This window comes from Macrotis lagotis, chromosome 6 (genome assembly GCF_037893015.1).
Source record: "Macrotis lagotis isolate mMagLag1 chromosome 6, bilby.v1.9.chrom.fasta, whole genome shotgun sequence".
In the NCBI taxonomy this organism is placed as follows: Eukaryota; Metazoa; Chordata; class Mammalia; order Peramelemorphia; family Peramelidae; genus Macrotis; species Macrotis lagotis.
Window position 1 is genome coordinate 74,970,898 of NC_133663.1, and position 24,160 is coordinate 74,995,057.

Genomic DNA, 24,160 nt, shown 5'->3' on the forward strand with positions numbered 1-24,160 from the left:
AAACAATGGATGACTTCAAACATGAGGGTGTGAATACTGAATATTCTCAATATTTTGGAAAATATATTCATTAAAAAGTTGTATACAATCTATATTCTATTCATAATTAATACCTCAAGTGGAAACATTTTTTAAAAAGGAAAAATCTCACACAACTATGGTTAGAGGAGGGGAGGAAGAAAAAAAAATGGATTTCTATCACTTTAACTCAGGTTAGAAAATGCTGTCATTCCAAAAGTTTCAAAATGGTTATATATAAACAATGTAATTATTACTCAAACTTCAATTTGCATTATCCTAATCCATGAGCTATTATCCTGAATAAAATATTCAATTGTTAGAAATGCATAATGCTTTACCATTCATTTTGAAAGCAATTAAGAGTTCTGTTCAATCCCATTTTGAGGAGGAAATTGCAAAGAAAGTCTTCAACCACTTCAGGTACTTCAGACACTGATTGTTTAGCAGGCAAAACTGCTTTCTGGGCCTGAAATTTAAATTTAATACAATATTACTTTCAAACATATACAAATTCTGATACACAACCAAGGGTAGAATGTGATTTGCCTTTTTAAATTCTATATACAAGCATTTATTAAGGAAAAGATCATTGTTATTTAAATAAATGGATTAATTTTAATATGTTGTACTTTTATCATGGTGGCAATCTGTATGATGGAGGTAACTTTAATTTAGATCACCCTTATAAACAAGTGGTACAAATTAGTTTATGTAGAACTGATCAGAATCAAAAACCTTCTGATAGAAGAAAACATTGAACATGAATATTATTAAATATTAAAGGAATAACCTGTTGTGGAGGTAAAATGACAAGGACTTGGCAACTGAGTAGCTATGGAAATGACAAAGTGGGGAAAAAAATAAGGATGTGAGGTTTTGAAGCCTGGTACCTGAAAGGATGGCATCAAAAGTGGAAAGAAAAAAGAAATATGGTGAAGAGTTATGTTTAAGACTCAAAGATAGGGGCAGCTAGTGAATAGAGGCACAATGAATAGAGCACCAGTCCTGGAGTCAGGAGGATCTGAGTTCAAATCTGGTCTCAGGCACTTAATAATTACCTAACCCTGTAACCTTGGGCAAGTCACTTAACCCCACTACCTTGCAAAAAACAAACAAAAAGACTCAAAGATAACCCCAGAAAGCAACAGCAATCATTAAAAAATACTTGCTCCTTGGAAAGAAAGCTATGGCAAATCTGAACCTTAGATAGACTATAAGAAAAGATGAGCACCACAGAATCGATGCTTTCTATTTATGGTACTAGGGAAGACTTCTAAGATCCTTGGACAGTCAAAATACAGAAATTAGTTGAGTCTGTTCTCTGGAAAGCTAAATACTGAAACTGAAGCTAAAATACTTTGGTCACATAATGAGAAGACACATAATGACCCTGATACTGGGAAAGATTGAAGGCAAAAAGCTAAAGGGGATGGCAGGGGATGAGATGGAAACTATTAACATGAACTTAGCCAGACTTTGAGAGCTAGCAGAGAATAAAAGGACCTGATATGGTATGGGGACACAGGGAAGATGGTGTGTTGAGTTTGAGGTGATGATAGGACTGTCAAGTATAAAAGTCCAGTAAGCAAGTGCAGATGTGCAAATAAAGTATGTGAGATGAAGAAAAACAGTCAGCTGTAAGGATCTACAGGGGTCTATGACCCAGGGATTGGGCTAAGAATTGCAAAACAAGGAATGACAAAGGACAGCCCCTGCCCTCCAGGAGCTCAAGCTTGGAAGGAGACTATAAGCCAACAGCTATTTACAAATGACATGCAAAGGTCACTGGGTAGAAGAGTATATGAGGGAGTATAAAGTAAAAATAAAAGACTAGAAAGGTGGTGAGGCTGGGAGGATAACAGGGAACTAGTCATGAAGGGGATTCTGTATTTGATCCTGGTGGCAAGAGAGAGCCACAATGATCTGCCGGAGTGGTAGCAATGTCAAAGGAGACAAGGGGGCATATTTGCACCAAGGCACAGGTTGAATAGGGTGGGGGCATAGTGCTGAGATTAGTGAGGAGTCAAGGATGACACCTCAGTTGTGAACCTAGGAGACTGAAAGGATGGTAATTCATCAAATAACAAAAAGGAAGTTTGGAGAGAAAGGCAATGAGTTCTGTTTTGAACATACTGATTTTATGATGTCAACAAAACAACCAGAATGAGATTACCTAATAGAAAGTTGGAGATGCCAAATGAGAGGTCACTTAGAGCTGGATAAGCAGATCTGAGAATCATCCACATAATGTTTGTCCATTTTTGTTTTTGTTTTTTTAGTTTTTTGCAAGACAATCTGGTTAAGTGATTTGCCCAGGGTCAAACAGCTAGGCAATTATGTATCTGAGACTGGATATGAACTCAGATATTTTTGAGAATGAAGAGGAAATGGGTATATTCATAGGCAGTAAGGAAGTAGAAAGTAGACAAGATTGTAGATAAATGAGAACAGGAATGGAAGAAGAGCAGTTTGATGGAGATGATAGGACAGAATGAGGCTTTCCTTGACAATGGGAAGAACCACCTCTTCAAGTCAGAAAGGGGTGAAAAAGGAGGTAGTCAGAAAAGGAACATGAGTGATATGAATTAAGAAGGAAGAGAGAGAAAGGAGAGTTTGGAGCAAATGGTCTCTCTTTTTTTAAAATTTATGTATAAATGTCTATTGAACCAATAGAAACAGGTAAGTTTACCAAGGGAAAGAGTGAGGTCATTGGTAAATTTAGAGTGGTTTCATCACCTCAGTAGCAGGGTCAGAACTCAAATCACATGGGGCTGAAGAGTACGTGGGCAGAAAAAATTTGAAAGTTATAAATGTCTTGCTTGTATAACAGAGAGAAGAGATTCCTGATCCCAGCCAACATCTTCCAGTGGTATACTCATGTCAAAGAGATCTACAGGAAAGTCTGGCTCGAGCTGGAAATACATACCCATCCAAAATTTATGGGAGGATATGAATAAGAGTTCAACAAGATGGGCATTCACAGATGAGTATGCACTGTTCGAAGTACCATGTCATTAAGAGGTTCACTGAAGTAAAATGACTAAATAATTCTGCTAAACTCTGGATTAAAAAGATCTCAGATATTCTCATCATGGTATAATAATTGAAATTTAATTTGCATATCACCAGAATGCATCCATACACATATACAATATACACACATCAATGAATAAAAGTAATAAAAATTGTTTTCTATGCAGTGTACACTAATCTCCAGCCAACTATTTGAGTCTACACAAAAGACTAGGAGCTCTGGAAAATTTTTGAACTCAGGGCTTTAGGAATCTTGTCTCTTGATATTATGACTTCATTATTTTATAATGCATACAACTTACCCTACCCCTTCATTTTTTAAAAATTTTCAGTTCCAAATTCTCCACCTTAAATGTTTGTTGATTAACAGACTGACCCACTTTACTAATGATAAAATTCATGGTGGTGGTGGTAGGGGTGGTGGGGGTGTGGTGGCAGCGACAACACAATGGATAGCAAACCAGATCTAAATTTAGGAAGATTGATCCTCCCAAGTTCCATTCCAGCTTCAGATGTTCACTTGCTGTGTGACCCTGGGCAAGTCTCTTAACCCAATCTGTCTCAGTCCTCTGTAAAATGAGCTAGAGAAGAAAATGGCAAACACTCCAGAATCTTTGCCAAGAAAAATGCTTATTGACTGTTATCTTGTCCATGATTGCAGAGCTATAATGGAATGTAGGAGCTTTTGGTGCTCTGGGGAAACATCTTACTAAACATGAAAGGAAGGGGGGGGCAGTGTCCATCCTTCTATCTCCAGCACTTTACTTGTTCTTAGTAGGAACTAGATGCATGAATCAATCACAATTACTGAAACCTGAATTCTAAGTATTTTGTTTCCTGTCCTTTAAGAAACTTTTCTCTGCATAATCCTTGAATATTGGAACAGAACAGCTTCCTCTCACAGGAGATGATCATAAATCTCCTATACTTTGAAGGAAGAAACATTTAATCCAGCCATCAGAATGGAGCATGAAAAAAGCAAGGTCTAAGACTAGCCTTTATGGAGCCAGGAAGGAATCTGTTTGGGGGGGGGGGGGGGGTAAAAATGTTTGATCAATTAAAAAATACATAATTCTGATTTACCCCCTTTCTCGTGATCACTATTAAGAAATTGATTTCCAAAGTCATCAAGGAATTCCTGCCTTTGGAGTTCAGTCCAAAGGTTTCCCAGAATCAACCTTGAGCTAGTATCTTTTACCTCTTGCTTAAAATATGTAGAAACATGTAATTGAGATGCAGTAGGGTACAGCTGGAGAGAGAATGAACTCAAGAAGCAGGAGGCTCTACCTAGTCCTCCATTCATCAAGAAAGCAATAAATATGATACCCATTATACAAATAAAGCTATGCAAAATATATTTCCTCATTTACCATTGGGGAAAAAAAGCAAGAAAAATAAAGAGGAAGAAAATAAGCTTCAATCTGCATTCAGAATTCATCAGTTTTCTGTTTGAAACTGGAGCATATTTTTTATCATGAATTTTATCATGGAACTGTCATGGATCATTGTACTCATCAGCATAGCTAAGTCTTTCACAGTTGATTGTCATTGCCATATTGTTTTTACCGTGCCCAACGCTCTCCTAGTTCTACTCATTTCACTTTGCATGAATGCATAGAAATCTTTCCAGGTTTTTCTAAAATCATCCTTTTCTTTCATTTATAAATATTATGCAATTCTATCAGAATCATAAATCATAACTTATATTCAGTCATTCCCCAATTTATCCTACCCCCACAATTTTCAATTCTTTCCCACCACAGGGATGCTTTTTTAAAATTATAAATGTATATTATTTATACATATTTGGGGCAGTTAGGCAGTGTACCAGATAGTGTTGGGTCTGAATTCAGGAAGACCTGAGTTCAAATTCACCAACAAACATGTACTAGCAATGTAACCATGGGTAAATTATTTAACCATGCTAGCCTCAGTTTTCTCATCTGTAAAATGCGTTGGAGAAGAAAATAACAGACCATTCCATTATCTTTGCAAAGAAAACCCTAAATGGGGTCACAAAAAACAGCTAAAACGATTGAACAACAAATAAATATTTATACATATGGGTCCTAACCTAGCCTTCCTGACAAGCTTAAGGTAAAATGAAAATCTGCCTTAGGTGGCAGCTAATATTACTGTTAAAAGGAAAAAGAGAAATTGAAATCTTTCTTATCTGGAAAAAAATATTACAAGGTGACTCAAGCACTAACAAAGCAAAGAATGCAGTATTTCCTGATTCCTACATGTTTGTTTTTTTTTTTCAATTACAAACTCTTAAGCAAGAGTATGTCATGATATTATTTCTCAACTAATAAATGGCAGAAAACCTTCAATTACAATTTCCAGAGGAAAAATACTACTTATAAATGGCAATTACTTGTGTTAATTTAGCAATAATTCTTTCCAAAACACATTTTATCCTATTATCTTTTATTTGACATTAAAGAATAACATTCACATATTATTTTGAAACACAAATATTTCATGTAAAAATGAACTACCATAAAAAGTGTCAATGTTATAATAAATAAATACTAGGAAAGAAAAGCCAAAATTTCCCTAAGATTTGTCATTTTTCTCCTTAAGGTAGCAGCCACAGACCTTTTGTGGCTTTTGAGTCTAGCCTCCTCTATATTTTCCCCCATGATTTAAAGTAACACTCTATTTCAAAAAAGTAGCAATCATGAAACAGTTAAAAGACATCCAAACCACTTGCTTATCATAGAACTGATTAATAACTTCTCTTTATTCCCAATTTTTATTTGATACATTTTGCACTTTAAAATAGTCCTACTTCATTTCATTTCATTGTTAACTTTTTAGAAAATTGAGAGTGCAGCAATTCACTCTTTAAAATAGATTAAACATAATATACCTCCAATTCTCAATTTTTTTTTTTTAGTTTTTGCAAGGCAATAGGGTTAAGTGGCTTGCCCAAGGCCACACAGCTAGATAATTATTAAGTGACTGAGGCAGGATTTGAACTCAGGTACTCCTGACTCCAGGGCCAGTACTGTATCCACTGTACCACCTAGCAGCCCCTGAAATTTTTTATTTACTATGCCAACTCATGTTTAAACTGACACAAAATAGATGTATTTATTTAAATAACAACCAACAAATTACTCATTTCTTGATTTTTATCATTAAAAAGTGCTTACTTTATTCTTACTTAGATTTCCTTGTTCTGAACAGACCCTTGCAAAAACTGAAGGATAATAAAAAAATCTACATTGCAAAAGAACTACACAAAATGAGTAATGTCATAGTAATAAAAACATACCCTCTTTGTAACTACAACCAGTAAAATCAGAAGAAAATTGCTACTTCAGAATAGGAAAATAATCTTCGCAGTAAAAATCTCATGGTGCAACTTAAAGCTAATTTTTGAAGGTTTTAAAAATGTAACTGTATAAGCACTAAATGTGAATAGAATAAAAAAATATGTTTGTGATAAAATGTAAGTTTAAATTCATATAAAATAGAAAACCCAGGCCATTTTTCTATGGTCTATATTTACTGACAGATTTTCTACCAAAGCACTCAAGAAGCATTTCAAATAACTCAGATACTCTGCATTTTCCTACTTAACCTAGCAGTAACAGGGACAGTCAAGAAGTATTTGGATCTCACATAAAATCATCATGACTTTAGAAAAAGTCAACAGCTGAGCACATGACAAGTTCTGATGCCAAGGAACTGGAAAAGTTAAAGCTCCCCACCCCCCATGACCAACCTCTGCTTGACATCTGGTATCAAGAGTGTCTTTGGAGAATTCCATTCTAGTTGATCACCATTTAGGGGTACCTGAAGGCAAACTGCTGGACAATGGGCCTGCAGGGCTCCACTGCTGGCCCCTTTAACACAGGTGTCACACCTAACACAGCCTAAGTAGCCTAATGCAGCCTAACACACAATCATGCAAAGAATCACAGGTCATCTAAGAAGGAAAGCCTGTTTCATTCATTCAGTCAGCCACTGAAGATTCATTAAGTAATCTATCAATGGTGGGGGTCTAAATGAATAGATATATACATCTATATAAAAGAAGGTAATCATGAGGAAGGCTTAAGAAAGACCTACACAAGTTGGAACTGACCTAGAGATCAGGAGGAATAACATTCCAGGAACCTGAGGTGAGAGGGAAGTTTAGAGGTTAGGTAACCAATTCTATTTTAGATGTCTGTGAGAAGCCCATGAAGACATTCTAATTTGAAATATCCACAAGGCAGTTGGAAATGCAAGTTTGTGGCTCAGAAGAGAGATTAAGGCTGGATATATAGATCTAGGAATCATCTTCATAGACATAATCATTGAAACCATGGGAGCTGATGACATTATCAAATAAATTATACAAAGCAATGAGAAGAAAACATAGGATAAGATAGAGATTTAAGTGACACCCGTAGTTAGTGAATTTGACAAGAGTAAAAGGTCTAGAAAGTGAGCTACCATACAAACAGGAAGGGAATATATGAAATAGAGATTAGCTCAGAGAAACTGAGTAACTTATCAAAAATCCCATAACTAATAAATTAATCTCAGTCCCTCCTGCCTCCAAGTTCCATTCTGTAGCAGAACGTATTGTCACTGAAGCCAAGGGAAGATGGGATATTAGAGAAGAGTAAAGGAATTCCAAAAGCTACAATGTTCATTTAAGCTACAATCAAAATAAAAATAAATGTTGACCAAAAATCCTCATCGTTGTAGGAGATAAGCTTTATATTTTTCCCCCTATAACTAAAAGTAAGTTCTTGTAAGAGGGACAATAGAAAATAATAAAGATGTCTTCAACTTCAGTTTTGTAAGAGAAAAAGAGACATTTAAATGGATGACTCTTTTAGTGACACAATAATTTTTGAAGGACTAAAATAATATGGTTCAGTTATTTTGCTAAGAAAACTTGACAAATTCACATGTACAGTTAATGTCCAATGGGTTGAAAATGATGATGATGATGTTTGTCTTTTGTTCTTGAAGAAGACTATGACACCAGGGAGGTGATACTATGACATGCACATGAACTGGATTCCGAGTGAGGGGGTGCTATGTTAGGGTCACCAGCCTCACTTTCTCCTCCTGTCATCTAAGTTCACTGGCCACTAGAGTTAGCCCTGGATTCTAGGCAATCAGGGTTAAGTGATTTGCCCAAGGTCACAGAGCTAGTAAGTGTCAAGTGCCTGAGGCTAGATTCAGACTCCTAGCCTCTGGACTTCAAGGCCAGTGCTTTATCCAGTGCCTCAGTTGCCTACTGTCTTGCAAATATGCCACTATCAAATCCTTGATAAGTACTAGAGATCAATTTATGACTGAATTCTTTAATAAGTAATAGATATCTTGAATGAGATCAGAATCCTAGAATGTTAGAACTAGAAGAAATCTTAAAGGTATTTAGCTCAACTCCCTTACTTTTATAATTGTGGAAATTAAGAGTCATATCCTTGAGAGAATAGCTGTAAAGAAAACAAAGGTTATTCTGTCATAGAAATTTAAGACTTGGTCTTGTATTATCCCTCAAGCATATGGCTAACTATAGGCAGTGTTAATATGATTTCTCAGAAAAGGTTCAAATTTTCCTAAGTAGATGGTTAAAATTCCATACTTAAGTTGTAAGAAATCAAAGGAGTGATATCAATTTGAAAAACCTTTCAATCACATTTTCAACAAACCAGGTGCATATGAACTTGAACATGGTCCCATGTGGAACATCTGGATATAAGCATAACTGAATCTAGATGTTGTAAAATGTATTAAAAAAGAGCTAAATAAAATTCACTGTTGGATGAGATTATCTAAATTGTTAATTTAAATTCTGGGGAATACCTAGAAAAAAAACAATTTGAGTTTGAATATAATCAATAATGATCTATGCCTTCTGATAATCAAGAAAATAGACTATTTTTTAAGAATATTACTGTCCTAAAAACTGAGGAAGATCTCCCTATCTATTAAAGAAGAGAGAAATAAATATCAAATACATATAATTGGGATAATAATGAATCACACAAAGATTAAAAGAGAGATGATGATATAATTTTGTTCATCCATTTACTAAATTATAAATCATTACTATAAAATCTTGATTTAACCTAATATTTATTATAAGTAATATTTATTACACTTCAAAAGTTCAAAGGATCTTTATTGAAGCTACATATAGTCTAAACCACAGAGAGTTCTTGTCTTCTATTTCAGAAGCTAATAATAGATTGATAAATATTGCAAATATTGTAAAACCAAGTTCAACATCTTGGATGAAAATGCAAAACAAGGCAGCAATAGCTAGCATTACCAAGATACTTTATTTACCTATTTACTACATCACACTCTTATTTCTCTGCTTGGTTCAAGAATTCTTGATAGCCTCAATAGCCAATTTACCTTTACCTAACCAATCTAAATTACTATTCTGTTCCACTAACAAATCTTTGCTTCAATCCTAAAAACTTTTTCCCCTAGAATGACCTCCATTAAATGGTCCAAAGAAAACATGCAAAATAATATTCCTAGAGGAAAGTAGTCCCTCAGGGAAAATGTTATAAATGAGTAGTCAGACTACTTTGGTGGAATCTCATTATTATATATTTACCATATTATTGAAAAAGTGTTTTGGTCAAAGCAAATTGCCCTAAGGTCTCTTTAGTTGTCAAAAATCTGTAGTCTGCAATTCACATACTGCTAATCTCACATTTCCATTAGAAAGTCTGTAAGCCTAGTGGGCTGTAGCTCTTCTCTCCACACATGACCAGCCCATCTCTAGTCTGGGACTGAGAGGATAAGTCTTGCATTGCTGTTAATTGCTTTTCTCAGGAAGATGGGAGAGAGAGTAATAATGATCCACAGTAAAACAGCTCTACCTAAAAACTGATGGTTTCTCATATAAAGTACTATTATGGAAATTCTAAAAAAATCTGGCAAGATGTTTTAAGGAATTATATAATAGATTTGTAAGTCTATAATTATGGTGATAAAATATTTCTTTTTGTTTTTAAGATAGGATTAAGTGAGTCTATGAAAGGGTAACTATAACTTTAGAGTTAATCCAAGTAAATAGTTTCTCAATGACTGGGGGTCACTGCTTATAAAAGCATCTAAGCAATCCTGTCCAAGAGATTTTTTTCTGTGGTATTTTTCATTTTATGGGATATCAGTTATTACTGAGTGTAGTTCCTGGTTCCAAATCAGGGAATCTATCCTGGAATCTACCAAATATGAAGATACAATGTAGGGTCTGTATCTTCTATTATAATAAAAATATTCAATAAATTAGTCAATCTATAAATAAAAGTTATACAACTATTGTTATTGCCTTCCTCCTTCCCTAATATAAAAATGATACACAATTGAAAAAGAAAAGCGTCTAAGTAAATAAAGTCATAGTAATTATAAATATATATATATAAGATTTAAAGATTTACTATAAAATATTTTAATATTAAACTGATTCATAATGATTCACATTTTAGAACTTCTCATAATTCTATGAATTGAAGTTCCATCCTTTATAAACTTACAATTAATATCACTCTAAACTTAGCTAATAATGTATTATATTTTTTCATTGGCCTAAAAATAGTTAAAAGAAATTAGTACATAATGCTTGCAAATTCCCATGATTTAAGCCAAATTCAATCAAATTAATGACAAATCATTTATTGAATATCAACTGTGGGTCAGAATAGCTTTACTTGGTGTTCTGGGAAAATACAAAATAAAGAAAAGACAAGACTCCTATCTTTCTAATGGGAAAGACAAAACATTCACACAGATCAACTATGCAGTATGAAATTTAAAAAGGTACAAAATTCTGTGCCTGACTGATAAAAAAAAAAGCAAGAAGTAATGATGTAAGCAATACCAAGTGGAGTTAATTAAGGAGGATTTGAAATATATTTGAATAGAGGTTTGAAGAAGGGTCATGACAGAAAAGAATGACTTTTGAATGGCAAATACAAAAGTCAACAAACATTGGTTTCCTGGATCTCTTGGTAAATAATTAAAAATTATGTTAGTCTGACTGGGATGGGGGATATAGAAGGTGCGGGTAGTAAATAAAAAACTTTTTTATCTGGTATTTAACAATAAAGTCATTATCAAAATATCCCTGTTTTATACTTAACAATTCAACTGTAAAACGTGAAATTATTTGCATAATTTCCACTTAATCCAAGTTCTATTGTGGGAATTGTGGGTATTGAGTGAACCATACTGGCTCCAGTTTATGACTTAATTCTGGAGCTAGGTCAGTTCCCTTTTCTATTCAATTATAGGTCTAGTCCAATTTCTGTCCTATGAGAAAACTTTATTCAATTATGGGAATTGTGAGAAAATTTTCATTGCTTAGTTTGAACCTAACCCTGAATGTCCAGGAAGCTGGACCAGTTTTACCTGCTGCTTGGAGATCGTTAATCAAGGACCTAGGTTATGCTGACCAGAAACCCAGCCAGATCTGAAGACTGAAGCAGGTCCTTTTCTAACAAGTATATTTCTCAGGTCATCCATATGGCTTTTCTGAAAACTGGTCAAGCAATTTTTTTTTGTTCCTTTGATTGAATACAAAACTTGGAGGAGTAGGACATCTTTTTCCCCCCCTGATTTCAGGGAATTGCACTAATTCATTCTTCTTTCAACTCAGAATGCCCCTAACCTATCCTACAATTAGAAATCAGATTACCTAATCTTATATGCTGGCGTTTTATCCTATTGTTTGCTTTTAATGCATAAAAATATGCATCCCCTGTATTAGGGTCCAGGTACAATCTGAGGGGGCTTGGTTTTGATTTATTATGTAATTGGTAGGCACTGCTTAATAAACCAATATGCTCAGAAGCTTGGACCCTTTTTCATTTAGTTATTCAGATTTCACTCATCACATTACCAAACCTGCTTCTTCTCAAGGGAGGAAATTCTTACCAAAAGCTCAGCATCTACTTTTTTATCTTGAATCATCTGAAGGGCTTTTGTCAGATCTTCATCCCCATCTGGAATACTTAAATCATCTTGTTCTGATACCTAAGGCCAAGTGAAATAAAGAAAAAAAAAACATACAATTATTTTCCATCCAGAATCTCCAATCCTAATGTCCCAAAGTAAAAAGCAAATCAAAGAAATTTTAATGGGCTGTGTATCAGAATCATTCCCATTCACAATATATTTTAGGCAACTGACATATACATAAATATATATATACACACACATATATATATATATACACACACATATATATGTACAGTTTTTTGTTATTGTTGTTTTTGCTTTGTATTAGTTTAAAATCCATTATGAAATTGCCTGCTATTTGCCTTTATCCAAAAATTCAATTAAAATATTTATAAAGTTCTTATTGCAAATACTGAGCCAGACACTAAAGTTGATACAGAATTTAGATGTGCAATAGATACTTTCATGGCATAGTCTAGTTAAGAAAAAAAAAGCAAATTGTTAAAACAGTATAAAAATACCATTACTAACCAAATATCAGCTTTCTCATTCTTTTTCTACCAGTGGTTATCAAAACTAGTACCCATATAGATCTCTATTTTGTTATCAGAATTAAAATCAGAGACCCCTCTAAACACTGGCCTCAAAGACCAATTACTTCTTCAAGAAAAGTTTTTGTACGGTTTAGAGTAAAATCATCCAGCTTGACATTGCAAGTGACCCCCTAACTGATAGGTGATATTTATATTAGGGGTTTCAATAAATTGGCATCCTAAAAGATATCTTCCTGATTACACAGTTGTCCAACATATTTATAGAGCCACCATCTTCATATTTAAGCTTAAGGCATTAATTCATAATTAAAATTGTCTTTTAATTTCATCTAAAATTACTTGCAATATAATAATTTTAAATGTCTTAAATGGGGGAATTTTTCATTAAAATTACAATATAGATAACTCCTGATTACATTAGTGAAATGCTCATTAGTATAATTAATTCAAGATGATACTTACTTTTCTTTAATTGCCAATACTTCTCTGCAGTTAATTTTCCTACCCTCTCTGAACCTCAATGGATCTGTTTCTAACAAGGAGACTACTATATTAAGGAACAGTTTTAAAACTCCTTCCACCCCAGGACAAGACCAATTATCAAATGAGATCTTTACAAAGCACTTCTAAGGCCTGGTACCTAGAAGGTGGTTGATGAATGTTTATTGCCTTCCCCTTTTCCTCCAAGGAGAATATTGAAAAGGGGAGGGATCTGAGATCAGTAAATACACTGCTTAAAAGTAGATCCTAAGACCAAATATTCAAAGGAAGGAAGGATCCAACTAGATGGCAAAAAACCAAACCTACAGTAGACAGCACATGCCCAGAAGTCAGGACTTGAGTTCAAATATGACCTCAGAGGAACACTTAATATTTACTTAGCTGTGTGAACTTGGGCAAGTCCTTTAACCCCATTGCCTAGCAAAAATCAAAAAACAAAACAAACCAATAAACAAAAAACAATCCTAAATCTACCTCAATTATAAGAAGCCATGCCAAACTGAATAAAAGAAAAATAAAATGGCTCCAGGAGAAATTATGTCCTTCTATACAATTAGACAATGTAAATGTAAGTAATCAGCTTACTGTACAAGATAATTAAGAGCAAAATCATTTCTTTTGTCTAATATAAACATTTTAAATAGATCATATTTTATTCCAAATTAGTTGACATAAGCTAAATTCAACTGGCTCCTTTAAAGGCATTAGAAAATTACATAAAGAAAAAAAGGAACACATTAAATTTTTCAATAGTTCTTCAAATGTTTTCTTTATAAGAAATACTGTCCAAAACTTGAAAATCTGAGAAATATATATTACCTCATCATACTGATAATCATCTTCAGATGATTCAGTTATAGTAACTTCTGAAGGTTCTGTCAAGTAAAAACTCTGAAAAATGTAATAATTTCAAGGGACTTGATGTAAAACTGATTTAGCATTTGGATTTAACAGTAATAAATCAACTTTTTAAAAATTTATGATAAACAGAATTCTTAGTTACCTTTGATGTCCCAGGCATTCCAAAAGCAAGAATATATATTTTTAAACAAAATGTTTAATTACCTCCCTGCCTATGGTTGGGAAAAGTGTGCATATAACATTATTTTAAAGAAGCTCATCTTATTTTTGGTTTTCTATAACCTCTTCAGTTAGCTCTTCATTTTGCAAGAAGCAATGCAAATGAACAGAACATGAGGAATACTTAGTCTTGAATGCCATTTAAAATAACTTTTATAATATCCACCATAGAGAGGTAATTCTATCACTATTCCCCCTATATAAACACAGTCCATTTTAGAGTGAATACCAAAGCAAAATTTTAAGGGGGGGGGGTAAATTAGTCCACATAGAAATGTCACTCAATGGAATGGAAAGCTATCCTGATGAAGCAAAGAGATGGGGCTGAAGAGTTACTATAGTCCTTAACCTGAATGGCCTAGATTGTCCGTATGTTCCAGTCACAAAATTATTTTTCACCTCTTTGAAACTGCATAGCCTTTGAAGAATAATCATGCTAAAATGAGAAATAAGGGGTAGACAAAGAAATATATAATTCAATATTTAGTGAATTTTCAAGATATGAGTTAAAAAAGAGATTTTTAATGAAATCTAATTCAGAATGTAATGCTATATAGCTTTTTTAAATTAAAATAACAATTTTATATAAAATAAATATCTTAGTATCAAAATATGCTATTTATAGTTTATGGTTTAGGGTTTGTTCTGATGTATTTTTGACATTTTTAAAAGATGTGAACAATCTCAGCAAGTACTGAAATACTATTTCTGGCATTGCCTATGAAGAGCTTTTAAAAAAAAGAGACTATTTGTAATTTGCTGCTAATTGTAATAGGCTTTTTCCCCTATTCTGCTTTTTCTGTTTTACCAGAATTAGTTGAAAAATTTAACCCTTAATCTCGCTAAGATATCAAATGCATTTGTCAGACATGGAGGTTTCACCAAACCTTAATATGCAAACCAGAGATGACACAGCAGACAGTTCATCAAAACAGTGTATAGAAAAACTAAGCTGTTAGGCTCTGTCCACCTGATTCCACATGTATTTATTTCTCAATCTAAGCTTTTAGCCATTGGGACTCCACTTTTTTCAAGATTTCTATAAATGTGGTAGACTATTGTTATAAAGATTATTTAATACTACAACTCTAACTCTAAGGGGATGGATACCACACTTAAGTCGAGGAACTTCGTCTCAGAAGTTTTTTGAGAACCAGTGGCTTCCAGCACACTTAGTCTTAGAAAAAGATTACAGAAAAATCACTCAGAAGGAAAAATATGAGTCTGCCTGAAGTGGCTGAATGATTTCTAAGTGGAGGTCAGGGCTACTAGCCAAACAAATTAATGGTGGGATAAAGAAATGCAGGTGCCAAGCTGGGGACCAAGTGGGGAAGCTGGATCCCGAGCCCCAGGAAGCTCAGCCCTTCTCTTCAGGGAGTTCAGGAAGACAAAGAATCAATCAGATGTTGAGTGGTGCTTTATTAATACCAAAATCAAAGACAATTTGGGAACTAGTGACCAAATAGTTTAATATGATTCTTAATTCCATTTTATAGCCTATAAATTCTATTTTACTATTAATTGACTTTATATTTTCAAGCACTGGATTATTAGTAGGGTTGAAGAAATTGTGTTTCTTCTGTCATTGTTACAATTTCTCCTGTTTCAGTCTCCATGGTATTTAATTACAACTTCTCCTCCTTCAAAGTCCTCTCATCTGACCTGTGCCTCCCTGGACCCATCAAGGACATAATCTGCCAGGCAGGGAACCCAACTGTCTGTAGTAGCCATGGACTTAAAAATCACAACCCTAACGGTACCAACGATACTTGGAAAAAGCTGAGGACTACATATGAGAATTGGCCTTGGAAGACTACAAAACCATGGTGGTTTTGCAATATAATAATTTTAAATGTCTTAAATGGGGGAATTTTTCATTAAAATTACAATATAGATAACTCCTGATTACATTAGTGAAATGTAATTTTAAATGACAAATTTATAATTAATAATAATAAATTAACTAATAATAATTATTATTAATTGATAATAATAAACAATAACATTGATGCAGGGGAAAGATAAAGAGAATTGTGAATATGGAATTTGAGTGGAGATGTAAATTGACTAGAAGTAGAGAATTATGATTGTAACAGAAACAATTGTAATCTTAAAGGCTGCTCAAATTGGGTGGAGATCCCCATTCTTGAGGTTTTACCCTCTACCTAATTCAGGGTCCAGTATAGGAGAAATAGGAGAAGAGTTCACCTTTTGCCCTCTGGATGAGAGGCAAGACATAAAAAACCTGGGTTAGACCCTGACTCAGGGCCATAGTCTTCTCTAACTCTGGCCCAGCCAATGTTGTTTGGCTCTTCTTTTATCACTCTCTCTCTCTCTCTCTCTCTCTCTCTCTCTCTCTCTCTCTCTTGACCCTAGCCTTTCCTATGTTTTGTAACCTTTTTAATACATTTTTGTTTTATTTCCACCCAAGCTTTCCCAAGTCTGAATAATGATTCCTCATAGGCAGCACCAAACTCAAGTAGCCAGGGGCTACAAAACTAAAACAAATAGTGTTGTATAGTGGAAAAGTAGACTGAGGTCTGGGAGACCTGTGTTCTAAACCAAAAGTTTAGAGACAGAGGGAACCTAAACAGTCATCTACTCCAACCCTAAGCTGTAAACTAAAGATCATTTTTCAGACATATAAGAAGGAAAAGACCTTGTGTACTTGTGAAAAGGATACTAAATCCAGAATCAGAAAAACCAGGTTCAGTGTCCAGTTCTTCCTAATACTAGCAAGTAATTTAGCCTCTCTGAATTTCAATTTTCTCCAAAGGAAAATAGGAACTTGTACAATCTAATTCACAAGACCACCACAAAGATCAAATTTAATAACGCATGTAAACTACAAGCAAACCATATAATATGAGGTATCATCAGCACCATATATTGTCCAAAAAGTCATAATGGTACTTGTAGATAATAAAGAGTCAATGATACAGAATCCCAGTATATGTGTGGCTGATTTTTTTCTCTTTTCTTTTTAGGTTTTTTTTTTTTTTCCCCAAGGCAATGGAGTTAAGTGACTTGCTCAAGATCACATAGCTAGGTAATTAGTAAGTGTCTGAGACCAAATATGAACTCAGGATCTCCTGACTCTAAGGCCTAGGGCAGGTGCTCTATTCACTGTGCCACCTAACTGTCCCAATTTTATTTTCCAGGTGATTCTCCAAAGTGTCCACAGATGTGAATAGCTTTTCATACTCTTATCATCACTTTAGCGTTAATATAGAGAACAGTCTAGACTCTATGCCACCACACATTTCATTTCCTAACATTCTAACTGGAACATGAGAACTAGTAAATTCTGCAAATTGCTCTAACTAAATTCTATATAATCTACACTACTCTTCCTGTATACTTCTAGTACATCCCTTACCTCCTTATTCCCCAATTTGTTGCTCAGAATTATCACTTGGAACCCGTCATTTATCCATCCCTGCTATCTCTTCCTCAGACTTAACACACCCAGAACCTTCCCATTTTATCACTTTCATGGTACCTTATTCTATATAAACAAAGTCCTCCACCTAACTAAACTATTTAAGAATTTCTTTACCTCCTTACACAAAGTCTAGTTTTCCTCTGAGGCTATTATATCCTCTCCCTTTCCCATTCCCAATAACCCTTTTCAACCCAGGAACTTTTCTCTCCCAGTTCCTGGGACAAGAAGAAGCATTTGGCATATGCCTCTCTTCACAGGGCAGTTTCCAAACCTGTTTTTTTCTGTAATCATTATAATTTCTCCTGTTTCTGCCTCCATGGTATTTAATTACAGCTTCTCCTTCAAGGTCCTCCCATCTGACCTGTGCTCCCCTGGACCCATCTAAGGGCAGGGGCCAAGGACAGAGCCTGCCAGACAGGGAACCCTACTGTCCTGAATGAAGTCAGTTTCTGGGTATAAGAAGAGAAATACAAGACCATAGCAACAACAATGGCAGAATGGGACCAATTCCTGAGAAGTGCTTAAGTTAAATTCTGGTGTGGCTGTGAAATAATAGATCAATAAAAAGGATTTATTCAAAAAAGTCAAAGGACAGAAATGACAGAATTCAGGAGCTTTTCCTAGCAGACTTCATTTTCTGTTTTGAGCACCACTGCTTATGGTTGATGTCTACAAAGCCCTAGGACGCCCTCATCCCTCCTCCACACAGTTAATACTTTGCTCAAAGCCTTCATTTCAATGAATTTAGAGGCAAAAGAGTCATCCTTTCCATCTTATCCCATCATAATTCTCAATAACTTTGAAATCCATGTCGATGACCATTCTCTAATCCCAACCAAACAGTCATTCCCTTGATCTCAACTCTGCTGTCTTCCATATCATTTCCAGCAGATTGGTTTGCCTTCCAGATTTCCCCTACTATCTATGGTTGACAACATTCAACTGCATCACGTTAAATTCTAACCTTCTAAATTCCCCTTATGTGATCAATGTCCTAGGGAACTTCTCTCCTGGTTATCCATTTGTTCAAAACTTCTCAGTCTTTGTGGATCTTCATTCATGGGTCTTACCAGAGGTCTCTCTCGCAGGGCCCTATTCTGGGTCAACATCTCTTCTGTCAATTGGCCCAACACTCTCCCAACCTTTCAGCCTTGATAACCTTATACTCCTCCAGTACAGTGATTCATATGACAATCGCCTCCTTACTGTTGCTTGAATAAGATACTCCATCTTCATATACAGAACATGTTTATCCACAGTTCCTAGGCTGGAATGCTCTCCCTCTTCATATCCACTTCCTGATCTCCTGGTTTCCTGAAAGTCCCAGCTAAAATGCTACTTTCTACAAGAAACCTTTTCCAAACTCCCTCAGTTCTAAGTAAGATCCATTTGTGCAAGGTTATTTGCTTGTTGTCTCCCTTATTAGACTGTGAACTCCTTGAAAACAAAAGCTCTTTTGTATTTCTTTTTATCCTCAGCACCTAGTCCAATGACTGAGACATGGGAAACCCATGTGTCATCCACTCCCTCATCCTTTCTGTGACCCTTGAAATCACCCTCTTCTCCTGGCCTCAATCATCAAGCTCCTTCTAAACTTTCACACTTGACTTCTTGGTCCCCCATGCTGTTCATGAAATCATATTTCTATTTTTGAATATAGACAGTGTGACAGTTGAGGAAAGAGGAAGTCAAAATAGTCATATATTGACCATTGCTGTAAGTGCAGAAAGTAACTAGCGTCAATGTTATATTAGAACTACAAAGAATCACAGAATATGGGAGGACTGATTGAAGTGATTAGATGCTGCCAATCTAAAGCTATGAAGCCATACAAATTGCATATGCTAGAAATTTGACAACACACATCATCCTTTACTACAGCTCAACAATCCTCTCGTCATCTACTTCCCATGAAAGTTCAGACAGCAGCTAGGTCAAACTTTTTCCACTTCTCCACAAACACCACTGCCTCATTCTTAGCAGATAATCTTTTCTATTTTACTATTATGATATGATGGGCTCCCTCAATTCCACTCCTCCATCCTTAATTATCCCTTTATCTTTTCATCAGCATTCCCCCTCTTGTGTCTGAGGAAGAGGTTCAGAAATGGTCTTTCTTCCAAAGTTACTTCCTGTATCTGTCCACCTGATCCACTCTTGCCACCATATCCCTCCTTCATGTTCCAACAAACTCTCTCCTAGGACCTTTCTCTATTAGATATTTTTCTTTAACCTTCAATCTCTATTTCTGTGATTATCAAAGAATTTCAGAATTAGAAAGTCTGTCTCGTCCAATTCATACCTGGAAGACTCTTTGCAAACAGGACCATTTTGTTAAAAACTAGTTTAAATTTAACATATACTTTAAAAAGTGTAACAGATATGATCTTTTTATAGTGAAATGTTAGTATTTATTGATTTGCTGATTAAGTTAATAATAGTTAATAAGTTAATTAATAATAAACTTAATAATTAAGTTAATAATAAAGAAAATTTAAGAAATAGAAATTAAATTTCTCATTAACATCCCCAATTAGATGTCATCTAACTTTTTGCCTATAGTTCTCCAAGAATGGGATGCTGGGAGATCCAGCTATTAGGAAGTTTTCCATTTATACCAAATCTAAATCTACCTCCTTACAACTTCCACTCATTGTTATTTCAGTCCTCTGTGACCAAGCAGAATTATACTCATTCCTCTTCCCAATGACTGACTTTCAAAGATTTGAATACAAGACATATGTCACCTAAGGATTCTTTGGATTAGAATTATCTTCATGGAACATGAGGCTGTGATAACTTCATCCTGATCACCCTCCCCTGGATTCTCTCCAGATTATCAATGTCCTTCCTAAAATGTGACTTCCCTTATTGAATTCAATTCAACAAGGGTCCCCTTATGCGCATGGCACCATAAGGAAACAAACACAAAATAAGCAGTTCCAGCTTTTAAGACACTTATATTCTCCTGGAGATTCCACTATGTCTACATGTTTTGAATACAAAATAAATACAAAGTCACCTTGACTGTGCTAACAGCTAGGGATCAGGAAAGGCCTCCCAGAGAAAACTGGACCTGAACTATGCTTTTAACAAAATTAGGGAATCTTTGAATTAGAAGTCAAAAGAAAAGTCATTTATGACAGGAGGCCACTTTGAGCACTCTGACTGCCAAGCTATTAGCAAAGACCCTATTGTCCAGAGTGAAGGCCCAGCCAGCAAGCATGCCCTGAGCTTTGTACAACCACAGTCCTTTGCACTCACCCTCTGGTTGATCTCAGCTGCAGCAAATTCCAGAATTGTTTCATATAATTATTGTGTTGTTCTGACCAGTGCTTGGACAAGAACCAGACAAGTTCAGACAAGTCCCTGTGTTCTGGTCATGAAGCTCTGCTGCAGCACTGGCAGAACTGAGATCCAGCCACACTAAGGGGTGCCCCCATCCCCACCCCCACCAAGCCATTTCTCTCATGTTGAAATTAAACTTCTATTTGACTCATGGATCTCCTGCCTTGAGTCTGTTGTCTGACCCCAGCCACTCACAGGTTACAAGCCAGTCTTGTCTGTCCATGTTGTAGAGCTCATGAAGGAGAATTGTAAAACATCTGGCAGCAAAGGCAGATGTTAGATTGTGGATACACCAGACATGTGGGGACCTGAGGATTCTTTGTTTTTATCTAGAAACAACAGGAAGCCCATTCAAAAATATTTAATGAGAAGGGGCCCGAAAAAAGAAAATAATGTTGAAAAGGGGCAGTATCTGTGCTTTAGAAATGTTCATGTAGTTGATATGTGGATGACAGTTGGGAGAGACAGTTGGGAGCCTACTGAACTAGTCCAGGCAAGAGACAATAAAGACCTGAACTAGGGTGAAGGCTGGGTGGAGGGGAAAAAAAAAGATTTAAGAACCATGGAGATAAAATCCACAAAATCTGCCTTATCAGCTATGGGTAAAGGATGGTGATGTTCTTAAGAGAAATGGGTACTATGGAGACAGGATAAATGTGGGGAAACCGAATTCTGTTTGGACATGGTGAGTTTGAGATGTCTTTAGGTTATCCAGACAAAATGCCCAGCAAGCCATTAGTAACAAGGATCTGCAGTTCAGGAGAAAGAGTATGTCTTAATAAATGGTTTTGGTAGTCATCTACGTGGAGATAACTGAAGCCCACATTTAGGGCATAAGAAGAGGCTAGGCACACAGCTAGTCTGAGGCAGGATCTGAACCCCGGGGTCATTCTGACTCCATATACAATGCTCTATATACTATGTCATGTCTTTGAGATTATAATGAATAATTTAGATGCATTTAGGGAGAACAATTAGTAGACTCATTTGTTTTAAATTACTGAACTGGGCAAAAATTGGTTTAAATTAAATTACTAGCTATTGTATCATCAGTGGATCATTGATTAATAGTATTCAGAGCTGGAAGGGACCTTAAAGATTACATTCAAACCTGTCATTACATTGATGAGGTAAAGGCAGTACCAAAAAAATGAAATGATAGGACTTTGGTTTAAGATGAAGTAAACGCAGAATGTCAGTCTAATTATAAATTGGTATAAATTTTAAGTATACAAAGAAATACACAAGTTTATGAGAAAAATAATTTTGTTGCACTCTGTAACAAGAAAAAAGATATTATTCTTTTGTTATTCAAGCAAATCCTTTATAGCACTTGGGAGAATTTGTGTACAAAATTATTTTGCTAAAGAACATAAAGTGAATTAACAGTGATTCAATCACCAATGACAAGCCTAAAATTAAAGCTGGAAGGTTAAAGGTGGGGGAAAAAAATAAGTTATGTATCCATATTTGGAGATTTCTGAGATTGGCAACCTTCTATCTTGGTTGGTTAATTCATTTCCCTGCCTAAAGTCTCTAATCTAAAGCTTTCTTTATTATCCTAAAAGAAATCAATTTGTGCTCTACCACCTTTCCTAAAATAGCACGCAAAATTTACTTCAATTTTGTCACATACCTATTGAATGGGTTGTGCTCTGAAAATCTTTAATTCCCTTTTAGTTTCTTCCTTCTACTACTCCACTAAATTTCTGTGCTAAGAGTAAATAGACACTCTTGCTCTAATTTCAACATTAGCCTAAATTAGTCTTTTTTGAAGTCAATTCAAATGCAATACAATCACAAATGGCCAAACAAAAACATGATAGTAACATGCACAGTTCAGTTGAGTGCATTTTTTTTGGGTTTTTTTGCAAGGCAAATGGGGCTAAGTGGCTTGCCCAAGGCCACTGCATTTTTAACCGGATGGGTGATAGATCCTGAATGGACAAACTATTGGAGATTCCTTCAAGAGATGGCCATGTTTTGGTAAAACTGCCTAGAAAAGTGAGAAAATGAATGTTCCATTCCTTTCTTGATGGGTAAATCTCAACAACAACTCTTCCTTCTTCATCGGCCCTGTTTTAAAGAGGGGGAAGCCTAGAGCCCTGCACTCCCCAACCACTGGCAAGGGGGCAAGTATGCCAGGGTGAAAGCCCTCACCCCTCGACCACCGATGGTCACTCAGGGTCAAAGGGGCCATCTCCCTCTAATGCCCCCTGCTTCTCCTCTGCACCCCGGCCTTCGGCGCTCATCTGTGCCCCGCGCTCCGGGTGTCTCCAGGGCACTTCGCCCTCCCTCTGGCCTCCGGGTGCCATGCCAACTCTGACAGGCGCGCCGCGGCCTCGGGCCCTCTGCGCAGACTCGCACCGCGGCGCCCAAGCCACGTTTTCCCGCCCGGGAGCGCCGGGCCCGCGGGGGAGGGGGGGGAGGGGAGGCGGCGCAGGGATATGACGCCACAGCGGGCGGGGTGGGGGAGGGGAGGCCCGGGCCCGGCCCCTCCCCCCGACGCAGGAAGGATACGCTCCAAGTAGTAGGCGCCTTCCGCCGCCAGGGCCTCCGCCGCCTCGCCGGCCGCCATGAAGCCTTCCCCCGTCGCCCCCTCCAGGGGCCTCGGACCCGACAGCGTGCGCTTCATGGCCGTGGGCTCGGCTCCGGCTCGGCGGCCCGCCACGCAAGGTCACTCCGTACCCCCACCGCCGTTCCCAAGGGCAGCCCCGTCCCCCGCGCGGGCCCGTGCCCCCCACCCCCCCGCCCCCGCCCGGCTCTGCTCTCGCGAGAGGCGGGCGCCGCGCCGGCCCGACCCTCCACTGCGGCGCGGGCCCCCCCAGCCGCCGCCCTGCGGCTTCCGGCGTTCCCCGGACAACCGCTCCGTTACCTAGTGACGGGGAGCGTGGGGGCGGGGCTTGGCGCGGCTGGCGAATGGGGTGGGAGCTCTGGGGAAGTGAGGCCCCGCCCCCGCCCGCCCCTCACCCCTGCTTTGTGCCTTTTCCATCCAATTCTTTGCCTCTTTCATCACCATCACCAACTTTTTAAAAATACATTCGTATGGGAATTTGTGTTTCTGGGATAGACTAATGTGTCTTGAGGGCTTGATTTTTCATGTGTGAGTGTGTGCATGTGTGTGTGTGTGTGTAAGTGTGAAGTTGCTCCAGTCCCCAAACCCATGGGTAAATGACCCTTTCCTTACTGGTCATAACCATGTCCTGCAACATTTTTTTTTTAATATTTGTATGGGAATGTT

General features: G+C 36.7%; 1 protein-coding gene across 1 annotated transcript in view; it reads right to left on the reverse strand.

Annotated features, from left to right (window-relative positions):
* The window catches only part of SPAG16 (sperm associated antigen 16), a 1,328,678-nt gene extending 1,304,977 nt beyond the window's left edge, over window positions 1–23,701 (reverse strand). Inside the window, exons 1-4 of the mRNA XM_074191443.1 lie at window positions 23,440–23,701; window positions 13,866–13,912; window positions 11,968–12,066; window positions 360–487 (exon numbers count right to left, since the gene is read on the reverse strand). Coding sequence (XP_074047544.1) covers window positions 360–487; window positions 11,968–12,066; window positions 13,866–13,912; window positions 23,440–23,554 — 389 coding nt within the window. The 5' untranslated portion in view covers window positions 23,555–23,701. The remainder of the gene's footprint in view (window positions 1–359; window positions 488–11,967; window positions 12,067–13,865; window positions 13,913–23,439) is intronic.
* Window positions 23,702–24,160: the final 459 nt, after the last annotated feature.